The sequence below is a fragment of the Acomys russatus genome, chromosome 19 (assembly GCF_903995435.1).
Source record: "Acomys russatus chromosome 19, mAcoRus1.1, whole genome shotgun sequence".
Taxonomy (NCBI): domain Eukaryota; kingdom Metazoa; phylum Chordata; class Mammalia; order Rodentia; family Muridae; genus Acomys; species Acomys russatus.
The window spans coordinates 7,398,192-7,410,844 of NC_067155.1; the positions used below are offsets into that span (position 1 = coordinate 7,398,192).

The 12,653-nt window shown below is 54.8% G+C and overlaps 2 protein-coding genes across 4 annotated transcripts in view; both read left to right on the forward strand.

Moving 5' to 3' along the window:
• Rpl28 (ribosomal protein L28) overlaps positions 1-12,653 on the forward strand; it is a 249,835-nt gene that overhangs the window by 201,535 nt on the left and 35,647 nt on the right. The window lies entirely within an intron of this gene.
• Positions 3,877-9,564, forward strand: Kmt5c (lysine methyltransferase 5C). The gene is made up of 8 exons (XM_051162303.1): positions 3,877-4,098; positions 4,244-4,409; positions 4,931-5,040; positions 5,271-5,434; positions 5,559-5,578; positions 7,851-7,987; positions 8,077-8,264; positions 8,375-9,564. The coding sequence occupies exons 1-8, from the start codon at positions 3,989-3,991 to the stop codon at positions 8,878-8,880; spliced, it is 1,401 nt and encodes a 466-aa protein (XP_051018260.1). The 5' UTR covers positions 3,877-3,988; the 3' UTR covers positions 8,881-9,564.

A 12,653-nucleotide genomic window follows, 5' to 3' on the forward strand; every position in this document is an offset into this window, starting at 1 on the left:
TGACAAAACACAGAACAGTACAAAACTTCAGCCTCATTAGCAACAAAAATGTTGGTGCTAAAGAGATGGCTTTAGTGATTAAGGGCACTGGCTAGCGCTCCAGAGGCCCTGAGTTCAATTCCCAGCACCCATATGACAGCTTCCAACTATCTGTAACTCCTGTTCCAGGGATCTGTTGCCCTCACACCAACGCATATAAAATAAGTTAAATAATATTCACTAAAAACAAAATATTAGGCTGTTTGGTGATGGCACATGCCATAGCACTCAGGAGGCAAAGACAGGAGGAACTCAAGTTCCAGGAAAGCTAGGAATACACAGAGAAACATTGTCAGGAAAAAAACCAAACAACCACCACCAGCAACAAAAACACGAAATAGTGGCACACACCTTTTTTTATTTTTTTTGGTTTTTTGAGACAGGGTTTCTCTGTGTAGCCTTGGCCATCCTGGACTCACTTTGTAGACTGGCTGGCCTCGAACTCACAGCGATCTGCCTGCCTCTGCCTCCCGAGTGCTGGGATTAAAGGCGTGCGCCACCACGCCCGGCGTGGCGCCGACCTTTAATTTCAGCACTCTGGAGGCAGAGGCTGTGTGTTGATGGCCTGCGTGTTCTACACAGATAGTTTCAGGACAGCCAGAGCAGCATACTGCCTCAAAAAAAAAAGAAGCTATTATATTTTAATTCATTGACTTTGTGTGCACGTGCAAGGACGCACAGGCCTTCCTATGGATGTAGAGGTCAGAGGACAAACTGCAGGAATCAGGGCTTTCTTTCCACCGTGTTGATCCTGTCAGGCTTGGGGGCAGATTCCCCTGGTCCATTTCACTGCCCCAGCCTCAATTTCAATCGGTTTCTCCTTTCAGTCTGTGTTAACAAAACGCTCTGTGCTCTACCGTAGGCTTTGTTCTAACCCACCAAATAGGTAACTCGTGGAAAACAAAAAACAAAGACTGCCTGCTCCGAGCATAGAGCTTATTTGTTTGGACGTAATTATGATACGCCGCTAATTATATTTGCAGGATTGAAGAGGAGGGTGATCCTAATTACAGGGGTTTCCCCACGGGAGTGCCTCATGAGTCATAGCTTGTCTCCAAAGTCCCAACTTCTCAGCGTCCTCTCTTTCCGACCTGTTCATAGGCAGGGCAAGAGAACTTCACAGAGTTCTTATAGGTACAATTTCCAAAACAAAAAGGAATATCGGGAGAGAGAGAGATGAAGAAGAAGGTCTTCTTGCTACGCAGGGCTGGTAATGAGGTTTTGTTGCCATGGCAACCAAAGGTCTCATAGGACCAGGGGCAGCAGGGGCTCAGGAACCTCTCTCTCCTTTCGGGTTCGCTCTGATTTTCCCTTCCTGAAGCTGAAAGAAAGAACCGAGCTCGGGACTCTAGGGTGATGGGCGGAGGCCTTAGCCAATGGAAGCATGGGCCTGCCCCAGGCCAACCAATAATACACGAAGTTTGGATCCGAGAGGATCCGCCCTCTTTCCACTTGGACCTGAATAACCTGACCCAGACAGAGTTTCGCTCGGAGCGACGGCGCTCGGAGCCAATGAAAGCATTGATTTAGGGCCGTGCAGCGGGGAGGGGTGGAGCCCGTCTCTATGGAAACGGCTGAATGACAGCGACGCGAGCCATTAGCTGTAGTACGCCGGATTTATTGACGGCGTGGGCGTGGCGGGGTTTTGTCAGGGCACCGACCGGGGGCCAGCAGAGGCGCGCGCGGGGGGGCCGTCGGGGGGGGGTCGGAAAAAAGAGAGAGAGAGAGAGAGAGAGAGAGAGAGAGAGAGAGAGAGAGAGAGAGAGAGAGAGAGAGAGAGAGAGAGAGAGAGAGAGAGAGAGAGAGAGAGAGAGAGGAGAGAGAGGAGAGAGAGAGAGAGAGCAATGAGAATCAGCCAATAAGATCAGCGCAGGTTTCATAGCAACAAAGGAGTGACAGCGAGCTGGGCCAATGGAGGGTTGGGTCGTCCGTCAAACCCGGCCGAGGGGGAGGCGCGGCGGCTGTGTCTGACGGGAGCCGGAGAAGGCAGTGGGAGGAGGAGGTGGCGGCTGCAACGCGGGCGCCTGAGGAGGAGGAGGAGAAGCGGGTGAGGGGCGGCGCGGGGCCCGACCTCTGAGCCCCCTCTTGGCCCCCGCCCCGTGCCGCCCGGCCTCCCAGTCACCCCCTGACCCGGCTGTCCCCGGGCCCTTCCTCGATCCTTGCCCGCCCAAGTCTCCAGCCCCGTGCGCGGGTCTCTCGCTCCTCGCCCATGCAGACTTCTCTCTCACTCTGAGGTCTTTTCCTTGCACCTTAGGGACCGCTCCCTGCCCCACCAGGGCCCTTCCCTGACATCTCCTCCTGCACCGTAACCTTCCCTTGTCACTCTCAGGCCACTTCCTGACTCCTGTCTCACTGTCCCTGGCGTCTGAGGCCCTTCCTCTGACCCTCACCGCTTCCTCGGCCCCCCTTCTATGACCTTACCAGGGGTTTCTTAGCTACTTAGCTTCTTTTAGGTTCTTGTCACTTCAGATCCCGCCCCGCCCCCCTCCAGGACTCTCCCCCCCGCCCCCTCCCCCCCCCCCCATCCCTCAAACCCTACTTGGGACCTCTAGGCCCTTCCTCGGACCTCAGGCCTTATCTACCCGTTGGATTCCGCGGGGGCCCTCCCTTGCGCCCGCAGGTGCCGCCCTCCCCCTGTCACTCCCCTCCAACCCCCAAGTCCTTCCAGACTTCCCTCCATGTTTGCAGCCTTTCTCTCCCTCCATACCATACTTCTTGTACCTGGCTTTATTTGTCTTTTCCCATAAGCTCTTCCCCCCCCCCCCCGGTCTTCCAGGCTTTTTCTTAGCACCCTCTTCATTAACCCAGACTACTACTTCTTCTTCTTCTTCTTCTTCTTCTTCTTCTTCTTCTTCTTCTTCTTCTTCTTCTTCTTCTTCTTTTTATTTTCCCCCTCCAGATCTTTCTTCCAGTTCTTGCAGCTTCTTCTCATGTGTCTGTCACTCTCACTCCTTGCTTGTTCCTACATAGCTCTCTCCCAAAACACAGATCTGCCAGGCAGACACACATGGTGAGGGCACTGGGTACCCCATACCTCCATTTTATTTGATTCGGCTTTCTGAATCTATTTCTTTTCCCTCTTCGCCTCCTTCCCTTTTGTTTTGATTTGTTCCTTCTTTCCACTCTGCCTCTCCCTTCCTGGTTTTTGTCCTCTTGAGGCCCTCCTTTTGCTGGAATCTTCTGTGGGGGGAACAGGTACTGGATCCTTCCTCACCTCATGGCTGCCTGGGTTCCACCCACAACCTTTTGACCACTACTCCTCAGAGGAGGGTGACCTTGGAGGGAGGTGGTGAAGACAGAGACACCCAGCCCAGCAAGGGTCAGCAAAGGCAAGGCTAGAAGCTCAGAAACATTGAGTTCATTTCTCTCCTCTTCCTTAGATGAGGCCCGACTCTGACTCTTCTTCAACTCCCTACTGCAACGCTAAGCCTTTGGAATTACTCAGATTGCCAAATTAATCTGCCTTCCCCCTGGGTGCACGTGGACTTGTCTCCTACACATGCACTTGGCAAAGTGGTCTCTGTGTGTGTGTGTGTGTGTGTGTGTGTGTGTGTGTGTGTATGTGCCGACACCCATGAAAGAGCCCAGGTCCTTGGAGAGGTTGTGTGTGTGACTGTGGGGGGGGGGGGATGACATGTATTTGTTTTGCAAGAAGGGAGGAAAGTGCTTAACGCTCAAGAGACTGTTTCTCGTGGAGGCGTTTCCTCACTGTCGAAAGTACCTGTTGGCTGTCATTCTTGCACAGAGCTCTGTGAAGTTAATATTGCTTTTCCCCACCCCCCCTGCCCCCACACCCCTTCTCCCTTTCCCACCCCCACCCCGGCCCCCACCCCGTACTGTCCTACAGCGAAGCAAGCTGTGGGGGTCCACAGACAGCTCGCTCAGAAGCTGAGTGGCACACCCCCTGTGCCCTGTTCTGTGTCGGAAGCAGCATGGTCTTCAGAGCACCATGGGGCCTGACAGAGTGACAGCCAGAGAATTGTGTGAGAATGATGACCTGGCCACCAGCCTTGTTCTTGACCCCTACCTCGGCTTCCGCACCCATAAGATGAATGTCAGGTGAGGGGACCTTCTGGGTCCTGGACCCTTTCACTTGTATTTAAAAAACAAAAAAACTCTCAGCCTGGCTTCGGGGTGGGGGGGTAGAGGGTGGGGATCGGGAGTCCTGGAAGTCCCTGGAACCCAGACATCCCCTTTCTCCCAGCCCTGTGCCCACCCTGCGTCGACAACACCACCTTCGCTCAGCACTGGAAGCTTTCCTAAGGCAAAGGGACCTGGAGGCTGCGTACCGGGCCCTGACGCTGGGAGGCTGGATGGCCCACTACTTCCAGAGCCGGGCCCCTCGGCAGGAGGCTGCCCTCAAGACCCACGTGAGGAAGCCTATGCCCTGCCCTGCCCTGCCCTACCCTACCCTGCAGGGTGCTCTCCACATTTAGCCAGCAGGTTCTAGAGCTCTCAGGAGAACAGGCCTCAGGTCTAAGACTGCCTTGCTCTGGGGACACCCTGCAAGGCCCAGAATCCTCAGAATGGGGTGGGTGGGTAGGTGAGTTCTGAGATGAGTCCTCCCTCCTTTTTTCTTTCTTTTTGTTTTTTGTTTTTTTCAAGACAAGGTTTCTCTGTGTAGCCCTGGCGGTCCTGGACTCGCTTTGTAGACCAGGCTGGCCTCGATCCGCCTGCCTCTGCCTCCCGAGTGCTGGGATTAAAGACATGCGCCACGACCGCCTGGCCTCCCTCCTTTCTTTGACAGATGACGATACCTAGACCCAGAGAGGTCCTAGGCCACACAGTCAGTGACAGAGTAGACCTGGTCCAAGAGAAAGAGCCCCTCCCTCCTCCGCCGCCCCATGCTTAGCCGCACACACCTTCCTGCCCTCCCCTACTCTCCTCTCAGATTTTCTGCTACCTCCGCGCCTTCCTGCCTGAGAGCGGCTTCGCCATTCTGCCCTGCACCCGCTACTCCATGGAGACCAACGGGGCCAGGATCGTGTCTACCCGCGCTTGGTAAGGGGGGATGTGCTGGGAGCAGAGACTCAGTCCCCGTGGATGAGGTAGGACCCAGAGGACCAGGTGGATGTGAGAAGATGGAAGATGCAATTGCCGGCCCTGCCCCTCAGTGCTCCTGCTCCTGAGCGCTTCTGCACAAGAGGGCGGGGGGTGGGGGTGTTGGGGGCGGGCAGCGAGCACAGGGAGGCATATGCTCAGAGCCCTATAGCCCCAGCCTCTTGGCACAGGAAGAAAAACGAGAAGCTGGAGCTGCTGGTGGGCTGCATCGCAGAGCTGCGAGAAGAGGATGAGTACCTGCTTAGGGCTGGGGAGAATGACTTCAGCATCATGTACTCCACACGGAAAAGGAGCGCCCAGCTGTGGCTCGGCCCAGCTGCCTTCATCAACCACGGTGAGGGCAAGCTAGGGAGCAGATGCGGGGGTGGGGGATGAGTGGGTGAGGGGCTGGACGGGGACTGCCTCTGCTTGCTCACTCTTGTCTCTCTCTTCTCTCCTGTCCACTCCAATGGCGGCAGACTGCAAACCCAACTGCAAGGTGAGACCTGCAAGAGTGTGAAAGGGGTGGGGCCTGGGCTCATGTGGGGAAAGAAGTGCAGGGAGGGATGTTTTGGGGCTACCCCACCTGATGGAGTGGTTTCCTGTCCTTGACAGACCCTTGTAGTTGGTGGCAGCACCTAGAGTGGTCAGCATAGGAAGGCATGTGTCCTCAAGGACGTCAGAAGGGGCAAGAGGGGCATCAGTGTGTTTGTACAGTTGTGCCAGAGCCTGGGTTTCTGACTCAAATGGAGCCTAAGGTGTCATGGGGAGACAGATTAACAGATGGCGAATCTCACCCAGGCAGGCAGCTTTGATGGCAGGAGCAGGGGCGGCCAAGGACCTCTGCTAAAAACACTGTGGGTGGAAGGGCAGAGAAAGGGAGGGAGAGGTGACTGGCCTGAACATGTTGCAGAGGGCTTGGGAGGTCTAGTAGGATGTAGTGATACCGCCCTGTCATCCCAGCATCTTGGGAGACTGAGGTAGGAAGATTCTAAGGTCTAGGCTAATCTGGGCAACTTCAGTGAAACTGTAGCTCATGTAAAGGGCTTGCTTAACATGCGCAAGACCCACAGACACAAAACAAACAGAGATCAACCCAGAGGACCAACAGGAACAAAAGCAGAGTTGTAGTTAACCACGCTGGCTTGTACCTGTGAAGTCAGTGTTGGGAGACAGAGGCAGGAGGATTGCTACAACTTAAGAGGCCACCTTGGTCTACATAGTGAATTCCAGATCACCCAGGACTATGGAGTAATGTCTTCAAAAAACTAAAAAGAGGGCCTGGAGACATGGCTCAGTGCTTAAGAGCACTGGCTGCTCTTCCAGAGGACCCGGGTTCAATTCCCAACACCCACATGGCTGTTCACACCCGCCTGGAGCTCTAGTTCCAGGGCGTCTCATACCTTCCTCATGCAGACATACATGCAGGCAAAACACCAATGACCACAAAATAAAAATGAATTATATAAAAGGGACCAAGTAATAATAGTAAAGGAAAGTAAGGGGAGTCCCTGGGAAGCCCCCCCATTTGTGTCCTGCCAGGGCACAGACCTCTGGCCCTCTGTGGGAGCCCCTAAGGCAGGAATAAGGGCCAAAGTTCAGCTTCCTGACTCAGATCTGGAAAGAGTTATGGCCGTACGGCCCGGCCTCAGGTTTCTCCTGTCGACGCCCCAAAGAACCGCTGTTGGGGTCAGGCGGTGGCCATCTGAGACGACACTGACTTATTCCATGTGTCAGAGGCCCTCAGGATGAATGACACACAGCCCTCACCGGGTCGCTTGCTGTGCATGCCCACACTGGGTGGGACAGAAGGCAAAGGACAGCATTGCAGTCGCCTGCTCGCCTAGCGAATATAGTGAGGTGGAGTCAGCGGGCTTTGGAGGATCCGAGTTTTCCTAAGCGTTGCAGGAAATCAGGGGCAGGAGAGGGCAGGACGTTTGACAATTCATATGGCTGGGACTGTAAAGAGGCATCCCATGCCCAAAGATGGGGGCGACCAGACCAGTAAACTTAGGTGACTCTCCTTCTATCTGCATAATGGGAGGTTTGCTTTCCGCATGGCCTGTGGCGGCCTATGGAAGAGGCTCAGTGGGAAGGGAAGTGGTGTGTAGAGTGAGGGTGGCCATGACGAGCTTAGCAGGTAACATCAGGTGATAGCGGGCGAGCTTGAGGTGGAGGGGCAGGATGAAAGGAGAACAAGAATACAGGAGGTGGCGCACGCAGGAGGCCACTTTGGGCGTCAGGTTTGAGGGGCTGGCTGGCTACATAGCTTGATGGTGAGCATACTCCCTTCCAGGCAGGGAGTCCAGAGGCAGATGCAGATGTTGGAGAGAGATAAGAATGATGGAGTGAGTGATCCCAAAGGCAGGGCCGGAGGACACAGGCCTTGGGAGAGTGGGAGGTAGCCACAAAGGCGGAGTTGTGTTGAGTGAATAGCTCTGAGGGACTATGGGTGGGGGACGGGGTGAGGGGTAGGGGTGTCTGAGGGGTGGAGCTTGGCACCTGTCTGCAAGTCAGAGGGAGAGCTCGCACGCACGCAGAGTGGTCAAGGCTGGCACTGCGTTACCGCTGGGTGGTCAGGTTAGCTCACTGGCTTGCAGGGAGGGGTAGACACAGAAGGTGGACTTTAAGGAGCCGTGTGGAGGACAGGCTCCTTAGCTGTGACCTAACCCATCACAGGACCCTTGGACCAGGGTCCCTGGCCAGGTTGAGGAGCCGGACAGCTCCTGCCCTGTGCTCCAGGTTAGGGTACTCAGCGGACACGGCCTTAGTTTGTGCCCTCAGATGGGAATACTGCCTGTGTGAAAGTGCTGCGGGACATCGAGCCAGGGGACGAAGTGACGTGCTTCTATGGTGAGGGCTTCTTCGGCGAGAAGAACGAGCATTGTGAATGCCACACCTGTGAGAGGTAGGCTGAGAGTGGGTGGAGGGTGGCAGCCTGCCTTGGTGGGGAGGTCAGGGGTCCCTGGGCTGGGCTGTAAGCCTCCATTCCTGCAGGAAAGGTGAGGGAGCATTCAGACTGCAGCCCAGGGAGGCAGAGGTGCTGCGGCCACAGCCCCCCGACAAGTATGAGCTCCGGGAGACAAAGCGGCGTCTGCAGCAGGGCCGGGACAGCAGCCAGCAGAGCCTAATGGGCCTGTGGGCCTGCTCCCACCAGTCCCTACTGCGCCGCGAGTCATTCTGTGGTGAGCACCCCTATTCTCTAGCCTTTTCTGAACTGTCGGGGGTGGGGGAGAAACTTTGCAGGTCCTGTTGACTGGCTTCCTCCCTCTCTCTCTTTCCCTCACCTCCACAGCTGCCTGCCAGCCTCCATGCCTGCTGCCCACCAGCCCCCACTTGGACTACCTACCCCTCTGGCTCCAGTGGATGCCTCAGCCCCAGCCCAGAATACGTCCCCGGAAGCGCCGCCGCCCCAGGATCCCTAAGGCTTCATTGTCCCCTATCCTCCACACTGCCAGTGTCTCCCTACACCGATGGGGAGGCTGTGGTCCCCAGTGCCGACTACGGGCTGAGGCCAGGGTGGCCCTACAGCTGCTCTCCCAGACCTGCTGGAGCCCCCAACAGGACCGGTACTGGGCCCGGCGCTATGGGCTGCCTTCTGTGGTGCGTGTGGAACTTAGGCGCCTAGCCCCCACCCTACCAGCCGCTCCTGCCCCTGCTGGGAGCCCAGGCCCTGTCCCGACCCCTGACATCATCCCTAAGCAAGCCCTTGCCTTTGCTCCTTTCTGCCCACCTAAGCGCCTCCGGCTGGTGGTCAGTCATGGTTCCATTGATCTGGATATTGATAGTGGTGAGCCATGATGGGCTGCTTGCAGGGAGCCCAGATTGGACTGCAGAGTCTCTCTGTCTTGGACCCCTCCAGAAGTGAAGGAGGGAGTTGACCCTTGACCCAGGTCTGATCCTGGGAGCCCACGTTGTTTAGGATATCCCTAGAGAGTTGATCCTTGTCGTTTTTTTGACTGCTGACCCCTGAGCCAGCCCCACCCCAGCAGGGAGCCCTGGCCATTTGATGTCCCCCTCCCTATCCCTGCCTCCACCTCAGGACTGTAGGAGCCATCCCCCTCCCCTCAGCCTCTTCCTCCCCAGGGAGCAAAGCCATAAGGGGGTAGGGGCCACCCCATGGCAACTCTCTAGAAGCCCAGGCCTCAGGAGGTGGAACTGACGTGGGGGGAGGTTGCCTTCTCAGACCTACTCCCACAATGAGGGAGTGGGTTGGCTCCCAGCTCTGCAGTTGATGGAGGTAGGGGCAGTCAGATGGGGTGGGTGGTACCCAGGGGCACATCCTTGGCCCTGCCCCATGGGTCTCAGGGAGGCCAGGTGTGACCTCATCCTTCTCATGGTGCTATCCCTGGTGCTACTGGGGTGTAGGGGAGGCTCCCTCTCCTCCCCACACCAGAAAGGGGTAAGATGGGGAATTGGAAGAACTTGAACTTTTTATTAAAACCTTATAAGCCCTTAGGAGTTTTTATGTTTTTAGGGGATGCCAAGTTGGCGGGGGACATCTCAGCCTTGCTGGGAAGATGAGGTGGCATGCCGTGGAGACTGAGAGCTACCTGATAAGCCTTGAGACGGGCAGGGAGTGGGTGCTGGGAGCTGCTCAACGGTGCTCAGAGGAGATGACCAAACGCATTCCCTGTAGTGGAGGAGAAGTGAGGAGATAGCAGGTAACTGATGACAGGGAAGCAGAGTGTCCTGCCCTGAGGCCATGAAGTGTCCCTTTCACTTGTCAACCAGCACCCTTTCGTCTAGAGCAGGGCCTGGTGTGGTAGCACCCCCTTTAATCCCAGCACTCAGCAGGCAGAAGTGGACAGGTCTGTGTGAGTCCAAGGCTACATGGTAAGACTGTCAAAATAAGCATATGGCGGAGGGGTTGGGGTGGGCCTGTGCAGGAGCAGGTCCTGGGGAGGGTGATGTAGATGGGGCCCAGAAACCCAGCTCTGGTGAGGAGTAGAGGAAGTCTTATGTAGCTCAGTTGGCCTCAAATTCCCTATTGTACTCTAGGAGTAAAATAAGCTGGGGGTGTAGTTCAGTGTAAGCGGGCTTACTTGATATGTACCAAGCCCTAAAGTTTAATCCTCCATACCAGAGAAGAGACAAGAAATAAACAGATCCCGACATTGTTTCTCCCCTTGATCTGATGGCTCCAGGAGCCTTAGGACCTTGTTGGGGGGGAGGGGCAGGGGCGGTTGGAGTGACTAGAGATGAATGGGGCCTTGAGGATCCTTAGAAGGAAGCAGGAATAGCCGGTGGCGCACGCCTTTGATCCCAGCACTCGGGAGGCAGAGGCAGGAGGATCGCTGTGAGTTCGAGGCCAGCCTGGTCTACAAAGTGAGTCCAGGATGGCCAAGGCTACACAGAGAAACCCTGTCTCGAAAAACCAAAAAAAAAAAAGGAAAAAAAAAAAAAAGGAAGCAGGAAGAATAGCAGAGCCATGGTGACCTCTGCCCTGGAAGCACATGACCCTGTCAGTAGTCCCAGGAAGAAACAGGTTTCTGAGGAAGGAAGAGGAAAACAGGGTGATTGGTCTTGCATCCTGTGAGCAGAGGAGGCTCCTAAGAGATGGGCTGTGGCCCTGGGATCCTGGGAGATTGCCCCAATGCATGTAGGTGGGGAACGCTAGCTGAGGGGCCTAGAGAGCTGGTGAGAGATTGTGGCGCGATGGTCCACAGGCTAGAGGCAAAGTGTGGTCTGGCTTCTCACAGAGCTCAAGCACTGGCAAAGTTGGTCTGGAGTGAGGCCCAGGATGGTGGCCCAGCTGCAATCTCAGCACCCAGGAAGCTGAGGAAAGAGGGTAGAGGGTTTGAAGCCACCAGCCCGGCCTTTGGAAACAGACAGGAAGTAGTCAAGTGGCCATGGCAGGGAGGATTATGGACCTGGAAAGGAGAGGAGGTAAAGAAAATGGACTCCAGACCCAGATCTCTGGGCAAGGCAAAAGGTGGCTGCACCGCTGGGTGACATCATTAAGGCCCCAAGCAGCATTTGACCTCTTGCCACAACAGACAGTGTCCTCTGGTCAGCTGCTTTATATTGGCAATACCACCTGTGGGGTTGGTGACTGACCCTGTCCTCCCAAAGCCTTGCTTTCACCCTGTACTTCCACCCTGCCCCTCCCTCTCAGGTTGTGGTCAGACAGCTCTGAGGCCAAGGTCTAGATGTAGTCATCCCAGGCCTTCTGAGGTGTTCCTTGGTGGGTGGTGAGCGGCCTATGGGGCAGATGGTAGACAGGTCATCCAGGGTGGGGCCAGACAGTCCTTTGAGCTCAGCCAAACCTCCAATCCTGTTTCTGATAACCAGACTCTGAGCCATCGTGGTTTACAGCTGGAGAAACTGAGATTGGTCACTGGGGAAAGTGACATGCATCATCAAAGTTATCTTTGAACATGAGAGCTAAATGTCATCACATGAGGCCTTTTAAGACAGTCTCAGGATTACTTCCAGCATAGCCCAGAGGCTAGACCTGCTATGGGTAACAGCAGGTCACAACCAGCCTAGAGGCCTCTGGTTCTGTTAAGCTGGGTTTGGCTATAATCCCAACACTTGAGAAGTACATAGAGGCAGGAGGATTAAGAGCCCAAGGTGTACTGGAGAGATGGTCAGCGGTTAAGAGCACAGACTGCTCTTCCAGAGGTCCTGAGTTCAATTCCCAGCAACCACATGGTGGCTCACAACCATCTATAATGTGATATGGTGCCCTCTTCTGGCCTGCAGGTGTACATGCAGATAGAGTACTGTATACATAATAATAAATACATCTTTAAAAAAAAAAAAAAAGCTCAAGGCTATGGTGGCTACATGAGACTATCTCAGAACAAGAAACAAGCAAACAGGGTGACTTCAGGATGGAGAGAAGGCTCAATGGTTAAGAACATTTGCTGCTCTAAGTTCCATGAGAGTAAAGCCTCCCTTCTGGTCTCCCTGGCACCAGGCACTTACGGGGTTTGTGTGTGTGCAAACATGTGAGAATTTTTATTCATGCGCATGTACATACACAAATATCTTGTTCACATACGTCTCTTTAAAAGTTTAAAGAGGGCTGGAGAGACGGCTCAGTGGTTAAGAGTGCCGTCTGCTCTTCCAAAGGTCCTGAGTTCAATTCCCAGCAACCACATGGTGGCTCACAACCATCTGTAATGTGATCTGATGCCTACAGGTGCACATGCAGGCAGAACACTGTACACATAATAATAAATAAATATTAAAAAAAAGTTTAAACAAAAATCAGGATGTACGGGGCTGTGAGGCTGCTGAAGGATGGACAGGTGTCTAGGGCCTAGTTGGGGTAAGAGGTCCCTTATGGTAGGGGAGAGAACGTTCTTTTGGAGGGAATTGGGACCAGTGGGGGTACAGCATGATGGAAAGCTGATGAAGTGTCAAAGCAGGGTGGTCAAGAAATGATGGATCAACACTGGGTCATGGGATGAAGTTTCCTTAGGATGGGTAAGGTGTGATAAGCAAGATGGCCCAGGCAGGATGGGAGGAGGCTGAGATGCGGACATTTAAAGACTGGCAGCAGACAGGTATGGCAACTGACAGACAGCACACCCTGGAACCTTGTAGGTGGAGGGGTGTTTTTG

What these genes read in the sequence shown, in the direction of transcription:
- Kmt5c (XM_051162303.1), top strand. Translation starts at nt 3,989, where the DNA reads ATGGGGCCTGACAGAGTGACAGCCAGAGAATTGTGTGAGAATGATGAC. An exon ending in AGCTGCCTTCATCAACCACG is followed by an intron (nt 5,435 to 5,558) that starts GTGAGGGCAAGC and finishes CAATGGCGGCAG; the next exon opens with ACTGCAAACCCAACTGCAAG. An exon ending in GCGCCGCGAGTCATTCTGTG is followed by an intron (nt 8,265 to 8,374) that starts GTGAGCACCCCT and finishes TCACCTCCACAG; the next exon opens with CTGCCTGCCAGCCTCCATGC.